We start from the raw sequence: 16,992 nt of genomic DNA, 5'->3' as shown, positions 1-16,992 counted from the left end.
TTGACGTTCTGGCTTAGCATAAATATCTAGTCCTGCTCACTGCTGCAAGGCTTGCTTCTGCTCTGCCGAAGACTGCATATGGCAAAATGTCAGGAATCTGAGCACTACAGCATCAAACATCCCCAGTAACAAGATGCAGCTTATAATCAGTACAGAAGACCTCACAGAAAATTTCACCTTTACCCAGGCAACACGAGTGCTTTCCTCCAGGTTAACCTGCTTTTATTGGAGGAAGCTGGAAAGTACTTACAGGGTAAACACAATATGGAGTGGCCTAAGTAAAAAGTCTGAAGAACATACTTGCATTTTGGATATGAAAAGCAGGCATGTGTTTAGTTACTGCACATGGAAATGCACAGGGAAGTGGTACAGACGGACAATTATATCCCCCTCACAAACAGCACAATAACACAAAAGCAGCAAATTGCCAATTTTAAATCTTATGTTAAGGCAAATCTAGATAAACAACCATAACAGGATTAATAAAATAGGGAGTTTTCCTTGGCTTTTTCTTTGTTTACTTTTTCTGTGATTGGCTTTTACACATTGATAAAATTTGTTTAAGCACTTTCTGGACATCTTCATCCATTTGACCCTAGACAAGGGGAGAAAGAAGAAAAGATGATTGAATTCATGCAGCTCTCTACTCTTTAAGAATATTGACAAACTATTTTTGAGGTATAGTAATTAGATCAATTTCCCAAATGGAGCTTAGTTTGTGCTTGAACTGTCATACCTTTTGGGAGGGATGTCTTAGATAAAACATGCAAAGTTCTTACTAGATCTGCAAAAGAAGCATCTTTAATTAAAATACCAAGACTGTGTGACTGACAACATGCAACCATACCTGCACAGCATAGAGAAGATGCATCCTGTAAACCGAGACAATTTCCTGATGTTGTTTTTTTGTTTCCTAGAAAACAGTTAAGCAGAAAGGCACAGAGCATTCAGAAGTATTGAATTCAGGACTCCTCAACTAGATTTACACAGAGGAAATTACAAACCGGTCTTATGCAATGCACTGAGAACCGGCTCCGACACTGCTGTGCCACTAAGCACTCCAAATTTGCTCGGAAGCATGTCCATGAAAATGCTGTAATTCTACCCCTCCCAATAAAAAAACTGGTGAGGTAACATCAGTTGTAAGAAGTGCTGAGCTGCAATGTACCGTCTGTCAGAGGTGCTTACTAAGGTCTTAACCCACAAACCCCTCAGTCAATGAAAGTCAGGCTCCTTTTTAATGATCACAGACTGCCACAACCCAGAAGCCATCTTTCCAAGCAAACATGAAGCTGCTAGGAAAGTTAACCTACAAGAGGGAAAGGGTGATTCTGTCCTGTTTTAAATACTACCCACTTTCCTAATGTGCTGCGTACCTTTGCACCTCACACTACTTTGCTGGTCCTTAAGCAGTGGGAAATGAAGGATCCTTTCAGACATGGAGGACTGGAATAAGAAACAGTCTGAGTCTGAACAGGATGCAGTGTGTAACTGTCTGCCTACTATTTCTCCCTGCTGCAAGAGTATTTTTCTAACTCTTCTTTCTTTCTGTTGAGGAAGGTAGGAAGGAGACACCAGTTAAGCCATTTAGCATGTCAGTCTGGGAATTCTCCTTCCAGAGTCACTCCGCAGCTCTTGACAAGGGCCTCTGGTGGGCATTACTTTCTTTTCATCCTCAAAAGTGAATTAAAGTGCTCCTTTGGGCAGGCAAGCTCTTGGAAATATCAGTTAAGACTCAACCTAGCTTAGAGGATTGGACCTTTCATGCACAAACAAATATAATTTAAAAAACCCCTCTGTAAGCAGTTCCGAATTTCAGAGAATTAACTGTGCTCTCCATAAAAAGAAAGACTTGCTTGATTTGAAACCTCATGCTTTCAGTGAGTATGTTTTCCAGAAAGCTTAATAAAACAAAACTACTTCAGCTGATGAATGTTCTTGGAAAAACGCACAAATCCCCCGCACATTGGTCATACTTTTCCACAAAACAGGGTCTCGGCAGCAGGTTTGGTCATTAGATTCCACTACAAGAATTTTGTTTCTGTATTGGCCCGAGAAAAATATGTGGGAAAACAGCTTTCTTTAGTTAGGCTTTTTCTAAAGAGCTATTTGTGACTTGCAGATTCCTAGATGTTTCAGTGAAACAGAGAAATTACCGAATTTCTGGATGAAAATTCCCTCCCGTGTACTCATTGACTGTATTGCATTTTAAATAAGCAGAGCGAAGAATAGCACCTGTGTCTTTGGAGAGCTGGGACTAATGTCAGGTTTACAAACTATCACACTTACAGTCAGTTGGTTTTGCAACTGCTTCACTTGTTGTTGTAACACCTCCAGCTGCTGGCTTTGTCTTTTGGGGGCACTGGTTGAGTAGGAAAGCTGAGAGAGGCTGTTCAGTGCTTCTTTTAATTTGCTAATTTCCTTGGACATTTCATTGATCTAGGGAGGCAAAAACCAGGTTTTCATCAGAAGATGCAAGGCATACTGTGTTCCTGTGAGTCTCATCTATGAGTTATTTGTGACTTAAATTTAAGAATGGAGAAAAACAATTTGTAAATAACTCAATGGACAAATAGAGAAATGTAAACAAAGGGTTACAATGCTTCTCTATCTCCCATCGTAGTCCAGTCTATTCAAAATGGACTCCTTGTTCTGAAAACCAGCAATATTTACAAAAAAGGACTCCATTTACCACCTTTACAAATTCTGCTGCTGAATGCAAGACACAAATATAACAGAGGCCACCTATTTGCAGCTAGCAAAAGGCATAGCTTTTTATAAAGAAATTTGTAGTGACAGAAATGGTTGCTGCAGAGGAAAATTAGTCAAATCATGCTATGGTTGAGATGATACAGTAATATCACAACAGTGAATTTTTGCTCCTTCCTGATCTTGTCTCCTCTGGAATCTCTTCCTGCTGTAAATCCCACTTTTTTGACCTCAGTTGGCTAAATAGTGTGAAGCCAACCTAAGCAGAATTTTAAAGAGGTAAATTGAAAGATCGTGTGTATCTCCACAGGAGAGGGAAATCAACTGCAAAGTTAAAGATACTGAAAACTCCTTTTGACTTTAAGCCCTGAATTTTTGGATGGGCAAACACACTCAGAAGTTACACTTGAACCAACATCATCTATGAGATCACTTGTGCACCACCCAACGTGTTTTGCAGTCTGAACTCATACTACCCCTGCACTGTAGTGAGTCACTGACCTTTTTATCCTTATCTTCTTCTAGTTTTGATGAGTTTTTCATTTCAAGAAGGGCTTCTTGAACTTGGTGGTACTTTTGCTGGAGATCAGTCACCTCCCGTTCCTTTGCTTCAAGCAGAGTATGCATACCTTCTTTTGCTTCTTTCAAGTGCAAAATTTCATTTCTCAGTTTCAGAGCATCTAAGGATACATTTTCCTTCTCTCGCATTACATCCTTCAGTTTGGATGACAAAACACTAACTTCACCCTCTAGTGATGACTGGAGCTTTTCATATGTAGCCTTGGGTACCATAGCTTCATTAATTGCAGCTTTTTCTTCCAGTAACTCCTTCTCTAAGTTTCTTAATTCACCTTCCTTGTTGTTAAGCTGTTTTTTGAGCTCATTTATTTCTTCCTCCATTTCCTTTATAGTATTTCTGAGTGCACTAATCACCTGACGGTGTTCAGTAATTGGCACAGAGTTTTGTTTCTGAGTGTCTAACAGTTGCTTTAGTTCTTCTGCTTCATCTAAGACTTTTGTGTACTGGGATTTCATTTCTGACAACTCATTTTCTGCTTTGTATTTCAAAGAATTTGTTACCTCCATCAGTTTCTCATGTTCTTCTCTAGGAATGTAGTCCAAAGCTATATCATCTAGAGTTTTTTTCTTCCTAAAGTCTTCAAGCTCTGTTTGTGCTTCTTTGTACAACTGAGACAATTCACTGAGTTGTCTGTTGAGGTCATCTACCATTCTGTGCATCACGTCTTTCATTTCTCCAGCTTCAGGACTAGATTCCAGCTGTGTCTGATTTGTCAGCTTGTCCTGTAGCCTTTTAATTTCCTCTTGCCCTTCTTTGTACCTCTCAATCAGCAATGCTTTCTCTTGATTAATGTTATCAATAACTGAACAATATGAATTCTTCATTTCCTCACACTCTTCCACAGACAATTTGCTTGCCACATTCTGCTCTCTGTCTTCAAACTTTTTCTGTAGTTCTCTCACTTTTTCTTTTTGTCTTTCGCTTTCCTCCAATGCTTTCTTCAATTCTTGCTTAAGTGTTTCAACTTCTGCATATGTAACTTTCAACATACTCAGATCAGAACTGGTTTCTTCACTTTCAGAGGAAACAACACTCAGCTTCTTTTGCCTTTGCGCATTCAAGGTGTCTTTCCCAGCTTCCTCATACCTGTTCTGAGTTTCTTGGAACTTCAGGTTAAGATCAGAACCATTTTCTGAAATGTCTGGGCTATTTAAACGATCTGTTTCTGGAATTCTAGACTGGGCCTGAGATTCCAGGTGCCTTCTTTTGGCTTCAGAATTCTCTAATTTCCTCTGCACATCCTTTAGGTCTTCCTGGAGGTACTTCATTTTTACTTCTCTGGGGCTTGTCAATTTTTCTTGGGTCTGAGTGGCATTTAATGTAGGCTTCAGCTCCTGAGCCAAGAACTCATTTTGTCTATCTACTGTTTGCTCAAACTCTGTTTGGGTTGAATAAGATTCTACAGCTGAATCCCCTTCTTTAGGTGTTCTTTCCTGTCCAAAAAGAAACACGAACAATTGCACAATAAATACATGGACAAGATTATATTTTTTTTACAATAGAGTAAGCAAGAAAATACTGCTACATCCTACAGAGACAGATGATTAAAGAACCATGGAAGAAAGTTTTAGAAAAATTCAAAGCCCAGCTGCTACCATTTAGTCATCTGCAGTGAGAGAGGACAGTAAGTGCCAAGGTCGTCTGAAAGTCTGGGCTGATCTCCATAAGCTATGCAAATTAAAATTCTGCTAACCCAACTGCTAACATCTTTTCTAATGTGGTTATCATAACAAACAAAGTTATTCAGTAATTTATGGAAAAAGTGAGAAGATAAAACACTGATTTAATCCTTTGGGGCAGAGTGTTTCCATGATCTTACAACAAGTTCATTAAATTATCTTCAGAGTACAACTCTTTAAAACAGTAAGAAGCTCTTTGTTCTGCTAGCACATTAAGATAGCACCAGAATAGCACAAAAATATGCCACCTGTAATTTGTCCTGCAGCTCCTTATTGTGCAATGTCAAAGAAGCAATTTTTGCTTGCATCAACAGCAGTAGGTCTTGTTGGTCAGCTTCAGAACTCACACCCAATAAGCTATCACCACCTTCAGAGAAAAAAAGAAAGATTCAAAAGCTTTCAAAAAGCTGAAATGCTAGCTAGTCAGTTATTTTAACATTTAAAGTTAAACAGTTTGTTCCCATGACCACTAAATGCAGTGAGCAAACAAACTGTTCCTATTAACTCCCCAAAAAAGTGTTAAGTTCACTCAGTAGAAGCAGGAGGTTTTGGAGGGAAGCTGCTAGTGGAATTACAAAACATTACTCTCAATACTCAGTGTGTCTCATGTTCTAAGCAGAAAGGCACAGAGGATTTCTGACCAGTTTTCAACATTTCACGCCACCTAAAATGCCTAACCAAAGATGAAAGTAAGGATTAATTGTATACCTGTTGTGCTGTCACTCAGTCTGTCTTTATTATCTCTATGCAAGGAGCTGAATTCTTCCTGCCAAGACATCAGAAGAAAATGTTTTCACAGAATGCAGTTGTAAAGTTGGACAGCTCACCAAAAAGAACTACAGACAGTATAGATCCTTCTGGATAAAGCCTGTCAAAGTGGATTTCTTTTATTTCTGAGGTCTCGTTTAGTTGTAGCATCTTTAAGGTCTGTTAAAGCCATTCAAGTTCCATTGCACAATTCTCATTAAATACTAAGGAAATAAGGGCAACTATCTTGTAGATAGTTTGAAAGACTGCAGCCCCTGTGACAAATAATAGCAATATATTGACATGTATTTAAGAAAAAAAAAAATCTTCAATTTTTCTTAGTTAACCTAACCAACATGTGCTTTCACGGTGTCATCCTAACGTAAGGAAAAGCACTCATGGTAAGACAGGCATATAAAATAACAGTGACAGAGCAAATCCAGCCCACATAATTCACATAATATTCAAAATGCCTTATACCCCCTAAAAGCATCTCAAAATTGGTCTTTTCTTTACCTGAATAGGACTGATAGGAGGAGGTGGGGCTTTGCGTTTTTTTGGAGTTCCACTTCTTTCTGAACTTAATTTAGAGCCTTGATCATGCTGAAAGTTTCACCAGCCAGAAAAGGTAGGTTTGTTAGTTTGGTTAGTAAAGTCCAAGCAAGTTGTTTTATAAAAAAAAATAAAATAAAATCCCACATTAATATCAACTTTAGCAGCTCATGCAGTGCCTTTTTTTCCCTATGTAAAGACCATATCTCTACTAACATAAAGATATGAAACATGCCTGACAATAAGAATCTGCTCCCTTGTAACCCATGCTTCAGTGAAAACAAACAAGATTTAGTGAAAAAGCAGAAGCTGACAACAGGTTTAGCACCAGTGACCTTAAATAATTCCATTCATACATAGCTCAGTCATGCCCTTCTTCATGGCTACCATCTTTCCACTGGCTTCTGCCTGAGCTGAAAAACCTACCTCTCCACTCAGAGAAGGAATGAACCAATGCACTGCACCCTCATCTACTTTCCAGCCACCAGCAGGTCTACAAGGCTTAGGTGCACTCCAAGATATGATATTAAACACAAAATTTAAGAAACCAATATAACTGCCTAAATCTGCTGGGATTCTCACAGGACGGGGTCTCCAGTAACCAGAGATAACCTTCAATTACAAGTTTTAGAAACAGGGTATTTTTCTAGACCACCTCCTCTACAGTTTGAAGAGATAGGGAGTCCAAAAGCCAAGCTCCTGCCTTATGAGAAAAGCACACATGCATGTACACACTCGCACTCCCTTCCTTGTCTCACTAAGGGTGCTGGCTGCTTATACGGACAGAAGCGAAGTCTAAAGGCAATGTTTCTGAAACACATTTTTTAACTAAGCAACAAAAACCTTTTACACAGTAGTCATGGCAACACATCTCACAGTGACATTCAGTACTGCTTCCAGTCCTGTCAGTTACTAGTTCTTATGGTACACGCCTAGATAGTCTGAGTATTTTCAAAAGCAAAAGGACAAATACCTGCTTCGCTTTTGTCGGTGACTTTGTATCTGTGAAGCAGAAAAGAGGTGGAATAAATAACAGTTAACAAAGGAAAAGTTATTTGCCATTCTTAGCTCACCTCTCAGCTCTACTTCCCATACCACAGATAAACAGCTTGATTTTTGAATTCCTGTCTGAAAGCTGAAAAACATAATTTCCAAATGCCATTTGAATCACACCCTTTCTTTGCTACTGTTTGGGTTTCATACCGAGATAGAATCTGAAGAATCATGACAATTCTTATTCTATTATAGTCTCACACCATTCTTCCACATTAAGCTTCCTACTTCAGAAATCCATCTTAGTTTGACCATAAAATCTTCTGCCTGCTTTAGTTCCTTCTTCAAGCCCTCTGCTGAGAGGTTGTACGCTCCACTGACTCTCCCACCTAATAAAAGAAAATCTATTCCAAACTGTATTCAATGTATTCAAAACTTCACAATGTTGCTACATCAACTTACCTTTTCTTTCTCCAAAACACCTCTTTTTGCCCTCAGGGCTTTATCCCATGCTAAATATTACCATCTATGGCAAAGAGTTTTTGGAAAGTCTCAGACAGACGATATTGAAAATGGCTTTTGCAACATTTCAGATTACAGTTTGAAGTAAATTTGTTGAGTGCTAAACATCTGCATAGCCCATTCAAGAAGGGACAAACTGCACATCAGCCTCTCTTACATACCCACATCCTGAGATAACTTTGATGATAGGAGGTTCTGGATCCCTGTGTTCTCAGAGAGCTTGGCGTAATGCAGGGCGTTCTGTCCAAAAACATCTACTAAACTGACATCTGCACCTCTCCTAAGGAAAGCGTCCACCATGTTAAGGTTACCAGCTTCACAAGCCATCATCAAAGCAGTTCTGAAAAAACAAAATAAAACACAAAACCAAAACACAGAGAACAAGTGTCAAGAACATACTCTTTAAGCAGCTCATCTTTTCAGGAAAAGAAGTGTGGTGGTTATCATGCAATAAAGTCCCTCCTCCTCTTCCTCATACATACTCTCCAGCTGCAAAGACAGGTCATTTCTAAAAATGGCTTCCTGAGATCAAGAGGGGAGTCATAGATAGAAATGGCTGCAGGATAAAGTCAGACTAACAAACCTCACTGGTACACTACAATTACAGCGGTGGTACAACAGGAGAGCCTTTATTTCACTGCTGCTGTCCTTCACATGCTGCTTTTTAAACAAAAGAGACAAACAGATTTCAACAAAAAGACAAAAAAACCTCAAGGACCTTCAGTGAGTCCAAGAGACGGGTTTGACCTGAAAACCTGTACTACTGTCAGCTTAAAAAAAAGGAAAAAAGAAAAGAAGAAAGAAGTCCATTAGAGCACAAACCGTTCCCTTTCCAACACAGGGTAGCTACACAATGCCAGATCCTAGAGTAAAGGTAGCATGCAGAAGGAGTCTTTTCCTAACATTTTGTGTCTGCTTTTCTCATTTACTTGAAGAGGTCATAAGAAATGTACAGAATAATTAAAAACACACAAACCCCCTTTACTTTTCAAGCAAGCTCTAATACTGCCCTCCTGCTTGGGCATAATTCTCCTTTCTCAACATGAAAATGTGCCTAATAGGTTGGCCAAGTTTACTGCCAAACACATTCCTCGGTGCAGATTTGAAGTTGAAAAGTTACTACAGTGATAATTTTTGCTAAATATTAAGACAAAAATTTCACTGATGAATTGAACATACTCCCTGTAATGAGTGAGCCCTGGAGAGGTGATGGCTGCTGCAGTGCTATGTTAAAAGGTAGTGCTGAGTGGCAATTTCAGTAACACCTCCAGAGTCACAGGGAAGGTTTTAGATTACAAAATAATTCACTGAGTCTGGACAAGATAGAAATCTGGAGATGCCATTTTCAAAGGTTATCCCCTTCTTCTCCCAGTAAGGCTTCTCCTGTTTCAGTAAAATCTTAACCACTTTAGTGAACATGAGATGCAGGAGTAGTCACTCCCCTCACCACAATGAAAGCAAGAAGTAAACAGTATATTTCATATTATATCATTCTCTTGCTTTTACACACAGCATTTTCTTAAAAAAGAAAATACAAAAATGTGAGTCCTATCTATGACAGAAACTCCTTCATCCAATTAATGAAGAAAGTCTTAACGCTGTCTGCTGATTATATAGTAAGAAAGTGAGGAGAAGGTGGAGGTCCCAGAGTGTGCAGCACCTCAGGTTCAAAGCACTGAGGAGGCCATGCAAACTAACAAAGAGAAGCAGGCAGTTTTCTTTAGACAACTGAAAAAAGGAGTGCACTAATGAACTTTGGACTGATAAAAAACAAGTTAGGGCCCAGTCTTATCCTCACAGGTGCTGCCAGAGAACAATATCAGCATTGTATCACATATAATAATCAACATTGCTATGAAGTGTGAGTGCCAAGTCTTCTCAGTATCCTTCCTTACCTTCGCAATTTATTGAACTGTTTATAAACAGTCCATAATTTTCAAAGAGTCTTGATCTTTGTCAGTATCATTAAAACAAGAGCATTTTTCACTACAAGGATGTTGCTTTTTAAGAACAGTTTTCTGACACATGCACTATCTATTAATGCAAAAAATCTCTAATTGGCACCTCCTAAAACAGCATCTCCACTATAAAGCTTTACTGTACTTTTCTCTTGCTGTTGTGGCCACATTATGGTAGAAGAAAGAACCCTCCAAAGATTTTGCTTCCAAGTAACAGCTACTAACTCATCCTTAGAAGAAAGCAGCACTTAAAATTGGGACACTTAGAAAGTGATGTGTGGGTAAGTGCTATCAATCAGTTTTGTGTAGGAATCATTTAAAAATGGGATATACTACTCTGGTAGCCCAAGGGAAATCTTACAGGCACATTAGTTTTATAGTTGCATAGTTTCTGTTTCATCTTTCCCTTTAGGCAGAATTTTGCAAGCCTTCTCAACAATGAGGATGTCCAGTACAGAAAGCATTATTTCACCTAACATCAACTATTTTGGGAAGAATTTGATGAGAAAGCTTCATTTGACAGTCAGCCTTGGGCAAGAATTAACATGTTAACCTGATGTACCTTCCATTTTTATCCCTGGTGTTGATGTCTGCTCCATGATCCAGAAGGTATTTGCAGACTTCTGTATGTCCATTCTGTACTGCAAGCAGCAGAGGTATGTTCCCATCCTAGAAATGCATTTAAAGAAACTGTGAACAATATTCACTTACAAATAAGACTGAGATTTGAACACAGCTATGAATTTTATCTCTACATAGCATAAATGAGGTGCTCTCAGTTCATTTTTCTTATATACCATAAATGTAGCTGAGTTTACTTTAATTCCTTGTTGACTACTAGGGATGGTGCAAAACATAAGGAGTAGGGATGCTTTTTCCTTTTATACTCCCTTTGCTGTTTGCTCAATGCTAAAAGATAGTGATTTTGAAACTGCTCAGTATCTTTCAGTAGCTCCACAGCAAAAATGATACTTTTAACTAAGTACAAGGCAAAAATACAATGTTTCATAAAACCACAGACTAATATGTTTGGAAGACACCCTTAGATGTCATTTGGGGTGTCTCTCACTTCTTTTTCAACACAAAGCTAGGCAAACTTCAAGTTACAGTACATTGCTCAGAGACTTGTCCAGTCAAGTTTTAAGCATCTCCAAAGGTAGAGACGACATTACATCTCTGGGTACCGGTTCCAGCGTTTGACCACCTTCAAGGTGAGATTATTTTCTCCTTAATAGCTAACTGGGATTTCCAAGTTAGGTTCACTACCCAAACTCTGACCACTTTTTATCATCATTTTGTCATGCATCTCTGAGGTTGGTCTGACTTCCTCTTTCCTATGACCAACCATGATGTAGCCTAAGACATTTTTAAGATACTCCTACAGCCTTCCCTTCTTAAGACGGAACAAATCTTTTCTGCCTTTAAAATGCATTTGCTGAAATATTAGGTCTGACATCTGTGACATATTTATTTTCATTAGAAAGATCAGATAAGAAGGGGGTGGATCAAAGTCAAAAATAAACAAACAAGTATTTTTATGCTTTCCCACCTGGCCTGTGCTTTACTTCTGTTAGGTCATCTCCTTCTATCATTTGAGGGTTTTCTATAAGGCAGCTGCATCACCCCCAAAACCAGACCTAGTTGGTTGTAGACACTTCATAATAGTGAATGTAGTGTCCCTGAGCCTTTAGACTACATCAAATATATTTTTCCCCCTCAGGCTTATCATACTGTGGTTGGGCTTTGTGAGAATTTTGCAGCACTTGTCCACACATTGGACCTTTTTCCAAGCCTACTGGAGTCAAGGGAATACTTTTAAATTACGTTTTGAACATATAAGAATTTTTTCTAGCTACTTCTGCCAATGTCTCAATTTAATAATCAGCAAATCCTGCTACTACAGTATCAGATTGTGAAGTGCTTTCACACCTCTGCTACAGCAAGCTGCAAAGGGAACTTCCTCCAGCAGAGAAGTCCAGGAAGAAATATAAGCACAATATTGCTTTGAACTGCTGCACTGAGATGGAGGGTGGTAAGTGCACGGGGTTGAGGGTGGCAAAACCTCTGAGGCATCTGAAGTACACAACAGAAGAGGTACGTACCACATCTTTGACATTAATGGGACATTTGTGTTCAGTCAGGAGCTGAACTGCCTGAAGACATCCACTTGCAGCTAAAAAACCCAAATAAAATAAAATTAAAAAAAAAAAAAAACAACACAAGCATGAAAGTCCATCAAACCCACCCCATTTTCAAAAACTGTGCTCCGTGCTTCCACTTGCAACACTGCAGCATTAGAGCAGGGTACAAAAAAAATGTAGAGCTAGGAATATCAAGCACAACAAAATAGATAGTGCAAGCTTTCACCAAAGAAGTTACCTGCATAATGCAAAGCTGTTTTCCCAGAATTGTCAGTGCTGTCTGCTGGACATTTACTCTGCACAGTTCAATAAGGAGAAGGGAAAAAAAGGCAATTAGAGAAAGACAAAGAAAATAAAACATATCTTTGATGCTAACAGAGTGCAGGTACAGCTTCCATCTCTAGCAATCTAGTCTTTCCTTTCTTGATACCAGCTTATACTGAAGATGTAGGAAATCCTCATGATGAGAGACCTATCCCCTAAAATTGTTAAAGTTTCTGAATAATTTAAATCAGGAAATAAAAAAGGAAAGAAATTCCTTTTTCTCAGGAAATCTTTTTTTTTTTTTTTAACATTAGAGTGAAAGATAAAGCAGCCACATCCTAAGGCAATTAGTCTTTCATTTCTTTTATTTATTGAATCATAGAATCACAGAATGGTTTGGGTTGGAAGACACCTTAAAGATCATCTAGTTCCAACCCCCTGCCATGGGCAGGTATACCTTCCACCAAACCAGGCTGCTCAGAGCCTGGCCTTGAACAGGGGTGTTCAGGGATGGGGCATCCACACCTGTTACATTAGTGCCTCACTACCCTCTGAGTAAAGGATTTTTTCCTAATATCAAACCTAAACCTCCCATGGTGCTACTTGAGGCCATTTCCTCTTGACCAGTCAAGATAGGGTCTCCCCTGAGCCTCCTTTCCCCCAGGTTAAACAGCCCCAGCTCCCTTAGCTGCTCCTCACAGGACTTCTTCTGTAAACCCTTCAACAGCTCAAAGGCTTTTCTCTAGACGGAAGAAAATATGACCTTCAAATTATGGGTTTCTGAAAATCAAACATTATAACTTTTTACTTTTAAATGTAGCACTGCCTCCAACATGTCTATGATTTTCTAGGAAAACAGGATCATGTAGATTACTGCATTCTGTAACAAAAATGTTGAGGTTCTGCCTGTGTAAAATAATTATTTAGCCTATTTTAGTTCAACACTAGTAAAACATTCTTCACATGCACAGTTTGGTCCCCGGAAGTAAGAAGGCATTCCTAAGAGCACGAAGTATTGTAAAATATTACCAATGGGCTTGCACTTGCGAATGTATTTGGAAATCGGCATATTGTAACAAAACCAGAAAAAATATCAACAACAAAATATCAACAAAAGCACTCTGTGGTTGTAGCCGGCACATGAAAGGGCAGCAGACACTTAGTATCAAACACGCATTAATTGCTGCCTGCGATGCCACCAGTGACGGCCTGATGGTGCTGTTGATGCTGTAAATGGGTTGGCGTTGGCAGCAGTAGAAATCGGCAATGAAATGAGCCTCGGTGGCTAATGACAACCCTTCCCAGGTGTGGACGAGTAAGGGAAGTCAGCTTGCAACATACTGAAGTGGGGATCAGTGAAATGGGATGCGGTGTTGTCAGAAACACTGACAGGGACCAGTCGCAGGACAGTTGGAGAGCCCTGAGGTAATCAGGCAAGAACAGTTTAGAGGTTGGGATATGGGATCCATTCTCTTTCTGTACCATTGGGTTGTTATTAATTATTTCATCTGTAGTCTTAGTCTGTATTCACTATTTCATCTGAGACTTACAGATAACTCCAAACTTAGAAAAAATCTGTTCCTTTCCTCTGATCACCACCATGAAAACTTACCAGTATTTCTGAAATGAGAGTTGAGAGGGACAATGTCTTTGCTTACTAATGCACATCTTCAGCTTCAACACTATGAGAATCCTGTATTCATCTTCAATTTTCTTTTTCTTATTTTTTTCCCCATTCTCTCAACTCCCTTTCTAATCCCTTACTGTTCTTTACCTCATTTCATGGAGAATTTTATTATTTACGTATTTTAGGATCTAAACTACTTTGGTTTCTTTTCTCTTTGACTTGAACTTGACAAACGTTTCTATGGTGAACAGACAGAAAGCATTCCTGTGGAACAATATCAGAATCCCCCCAGAAGCAAAAAACCCTTTTCCCCTATAACTCTCAAATCTACCTAATTCGAAGTCATCCAACCACAAAGACAAAACACAGGAATTGGACTGAAGCTGCAACCTGCTTGAAACCCAACCCAGCTATGTCAGATCAGCTGCACATGGAAAACTCTGTCTGCAGACCACTCAGGGAAGATACCACACTGTTTTCTATCATCCATTCACAGTGCCTGAAGGGTCTTTAAACTCTTTATGTTAAAATTCTTGATGTGCCTCTCTTGATGTCAAGGAGATAGAACAACAGTATAGCAGTGTGGTGCAGATCATTAGCAGGAAGTGTGTCAATGTCTAGTGGACCCAAATGAAAATGTCAAAAATCAAAATTAATTTAATTTTTACTTTACCTGAAGTAACCTCTTGATGCAATCAGGGTGGCTGTTCTTTGCTGCAAGATGTAAAGCACTGTGTCCTAAATGAATAAAAGGAAAGCAAATTAATTATTCAATCATGCCAAAGCAGAGGAATAAACTCTTCCATGGCAAAGGCAAGATCCCGAATTATCCATCTTGTTCCTATCATGACAAATAAAAAGTAAGGGTAGAGAAAATAAAATAAAAACCTACATCAAGTGGAATGTCTTTACAATAGACTGTTGTTCAGGCAGGTAACAGAATAATCTTAATGTCTTGCTTCAGATAAAGGAGTAGCACAAACAATGTGTCAGACTATATCTTGGCAGAAGTAAGTCTAAGATTGTTATGCCTTGTGTCTTAGAAAACAATTTTCCTGTATTACTCAGCCTCACTGCACAAAGATGTCTGTCAGTGTCTTCATGATTTCTGCCATGTGGCAATGAAAAATAACCCAGCACCAAGAGTAAAACATGCCAAATTCACCAGCTACCACGACAATAAATTTGTATAATCCATGAAGTGCATGTAGAAGAAGTCTCAAACATAGGCCTACTTTAGTTTGCGTCTCATAGATTCCCTATTCAGTTATTTTATACAGCAGCTGTGAGCACATATCAAACACAGGTCTACATCAGTTTGCATTGCAGTTAACTTTTTTAGCACCCATGAGCTCATATTTAGCTATGCAATACAGTGATGTACTGACTACAGATTTATGATGAAAGACTGCAGTCTCTCCTCCAGCTTCATCTTACAGACCATCTGAAAAATTAAACAGGTCAAGACATCAAAAGAACAAATTATCCATGAAACTAAGAAAAGAAGGAGACAAGATTTAGTACTCAATAAAGACAAAGCCACTTGTGACAGTAAACTCTCATTGCAAATAAGGTGACTTTGACAGACAAGGATTTCCCTAATGAACACTGGGTTGATACTCTCAGGTGAAAGTAGGCAGGCAACCTCTTACTATCCAAACAACTAATAAATCCCGAGGCAAGATGAAGTATGAATCCTGAATAAGAGTCTGCATCAGGTACATATATTCTGTTATCACTGGGTAAAATATGAATGCTTCTTCCAGTATCACAGACACTTCCTTATAGAGGCAAATCAATCACGTGTATGACAGAAATTCCCTCAGGCTGCAATCAGTGGCCAAAACAGAACCCATGAACCAAACATTTACAGGTCATCACTGGAGAGACAGAAAGCTGATGGCTCATCCAGGTGCTCAGCTAGCCAGGGAAAATGCTGGGCACAGATTTCACACAATGTGTCAAATGAAACCTATTAGGAAGAGTTTGCCAGTTTCAAATTCAGCTCCCATCATTCTTCTAGGGGGGTAGTAATTAAGGCATAGGACTTTTGAGAACTGAAAAAGCATACTTAATAGCTCTCAGCTCTGTTTTGGCCTGTATCAGCTGTTTTCACTATGTCATAATCCCAAGGAAATGTCTTACTGCGACTCCTGTAAAGTTAATGGGGTTAATAGCTTGGATAAACATGAAAGCAACACTGAAGGTCTTGATGTAACCTATAACAATAAAAAGAGTTGGGGAGGATGATTTTTTTTTAACTTAAAAACAACAATTTTTTAAAAATTGAGCAACTCTTTACATCTGGAGTCCACTACAAATGCTGAAATCTATAGTATTAGGATAAAAGTTTTTAAGGATTTTATACTTTTTAGGACCTCAGAATCTGAATTCTCTGTGCAGGAAAGCAAGTATGCCTAAACCTGCAAGTGTTACAACTGCGTTTCCTATGGAGTGTGTGGGGAAAAGCAATGCTGCCAAATTTGCAGTTTCACTCTGTACATCAAGAACTACATAAGTAACTTAAGTGTATTAAGCTACTTGTATAGGTTCAGAGAGGCATACCTGCACCATCCTGGGCTGTCACATCTGCACCATGTGTCACCATGATCCTGAGGCACTCTGCATGCCCTTTCGTGGCTGCCAGGTGAAAACTGGAAGAGAGCATTTACATGTCACTTTTATTCTATTAAGATCTCCTTTCTCTTTCACTCACAAACCACATACTGGCAAGTTCTCCCCTCCCTGTCCTTACATCTTTTGGCATTCCCTCCACTGCCTCCCAAGAAGATTATAGTTCTGAATGTGAGACGGTGCAACAAAAGGATTTGTAGCCATACTTTCATACCACACCTCAAACAATGTGTTCCACTTGAGGACCCTCACTACAAGAAAGATGTTGATGTGCTGGAGCATGTCGAGCAAAGGGCAATGAAGCTGGATAAAGGATTTAAAGAACAAGTCCTATGAGGAGCAGCTGAGGGAGCTGTGGGTGTTTAGTGTGGAGAAAGGGAGGCTCAGGGGAGACCTTATTGCTCTCTACAATTCCCTGAAAGGAGGTAGGGGTCAGTCTCTTCTCCCAGGCAACTGGTGACAGGACAAGAGGAAATGGCCTCAAGGTGTGTCAGGGGAGGTTTAGATTGGACATTAGGAAAAATTTCTTGATCGAAAGGGTTGTCAAGCATCGGAAAAGGCTGCTGAGGGAAGTGGTGGTGCCACC

The 16,992-nt window shown here is 39.3% G+C and overlaps 1 protein-coding gene across 1 annotated transcript in view; it reads right to left on the bottom strand.

The window, feature by feature from the left end:
* Nucleotides 1-250: 250 nt before the first annotated feature.
* Nucleotides 251-16,992, bottom strand: part of RAI14 (retinoic acid induced 14) — an 84,000-nt gene continuing 67,258 nt past the window's right edge. The window contains exons 4-17 of the mRNA XM_027709494.1: nucleotides 16,338-16,426; nucleotides 14,446-14,510; nucleotides 12,120-12,177; nucleotides 11,843-11,913; nucleotides 10,303-10,409; nucleotides 7,944-8,122; nucleotides 7,241-7,269; nucleotides 6,205-6,318; nucleotides 5,677-5,734; nucleotides 5,217-5,335; nucleotides 3,211-4,722; nucleotides 2,290-2,439; nucleotides 848-913; nucleotides 251-595 (exon numbers count right to left, since the gene is read on the bottom strand). Coding sequence (XP_027565295.1) covers nucleotides 518-595; nucleotides 848-913; nucleotides 2,290-2,439; nucleotides 3,211-4,722; nucleotides 5,217-5,335; nucleotides 5,677-5,734; nucleotides 6,205-6,318; nucleotides 7,241-7,269; nucleotides 7,944-8,122; nucleotides 10,303-10,409; nucleotides 11,843-11,913; nucleotides 12,120-12,177; nucleotides 14,446-14,510; nucleotides 16,338-16,426 — 2,695 coding nt within the window. The 3' untranslated portion in view covers nucleotides 251-517. The remainder of the gene's footprint in view (nucleotides 596-847; nucleotides 914-2,289; nucleotides 2,440-3,210; nucleotides 4,723-5,216; nucleotides 5,336-5,676; nucleotides 5,735-6,204; nucleotides 6,319-7,240; nucleotides 7,270-7,943; nucleotides 8,123-10,302; nucleotides 10,410-11,842; nucleotides 11,914-12,119; nucleotides 12,178-14,445; nucleotides 14,511-16,337; nucleotides 16,427-16,992) is intronic.

Source organism: Neopelma chrysocephalum, unplaced genomic scaffold, assembly GCF_003984885.1.
Source record: "Neopelma chrysocephalum unplaced genomic scaffold, ASM398488v2 Primary Assembly neopelma1_96780, whole genome shotgun sequence".
In the NCBI taxonomy this organism is placed as follows: domain Eukaryota; kingdom Metazoa; phylum Chordata; class Aves; order Passeriformes; family Pipridae; genus Neopelma; species Neopelma chrysocephalum.
The sequence above is the reverse complement of the archived record's forward strand: the minus strand, read 5'-3'. Positions and strand labels throughout refer to the sequence as shown.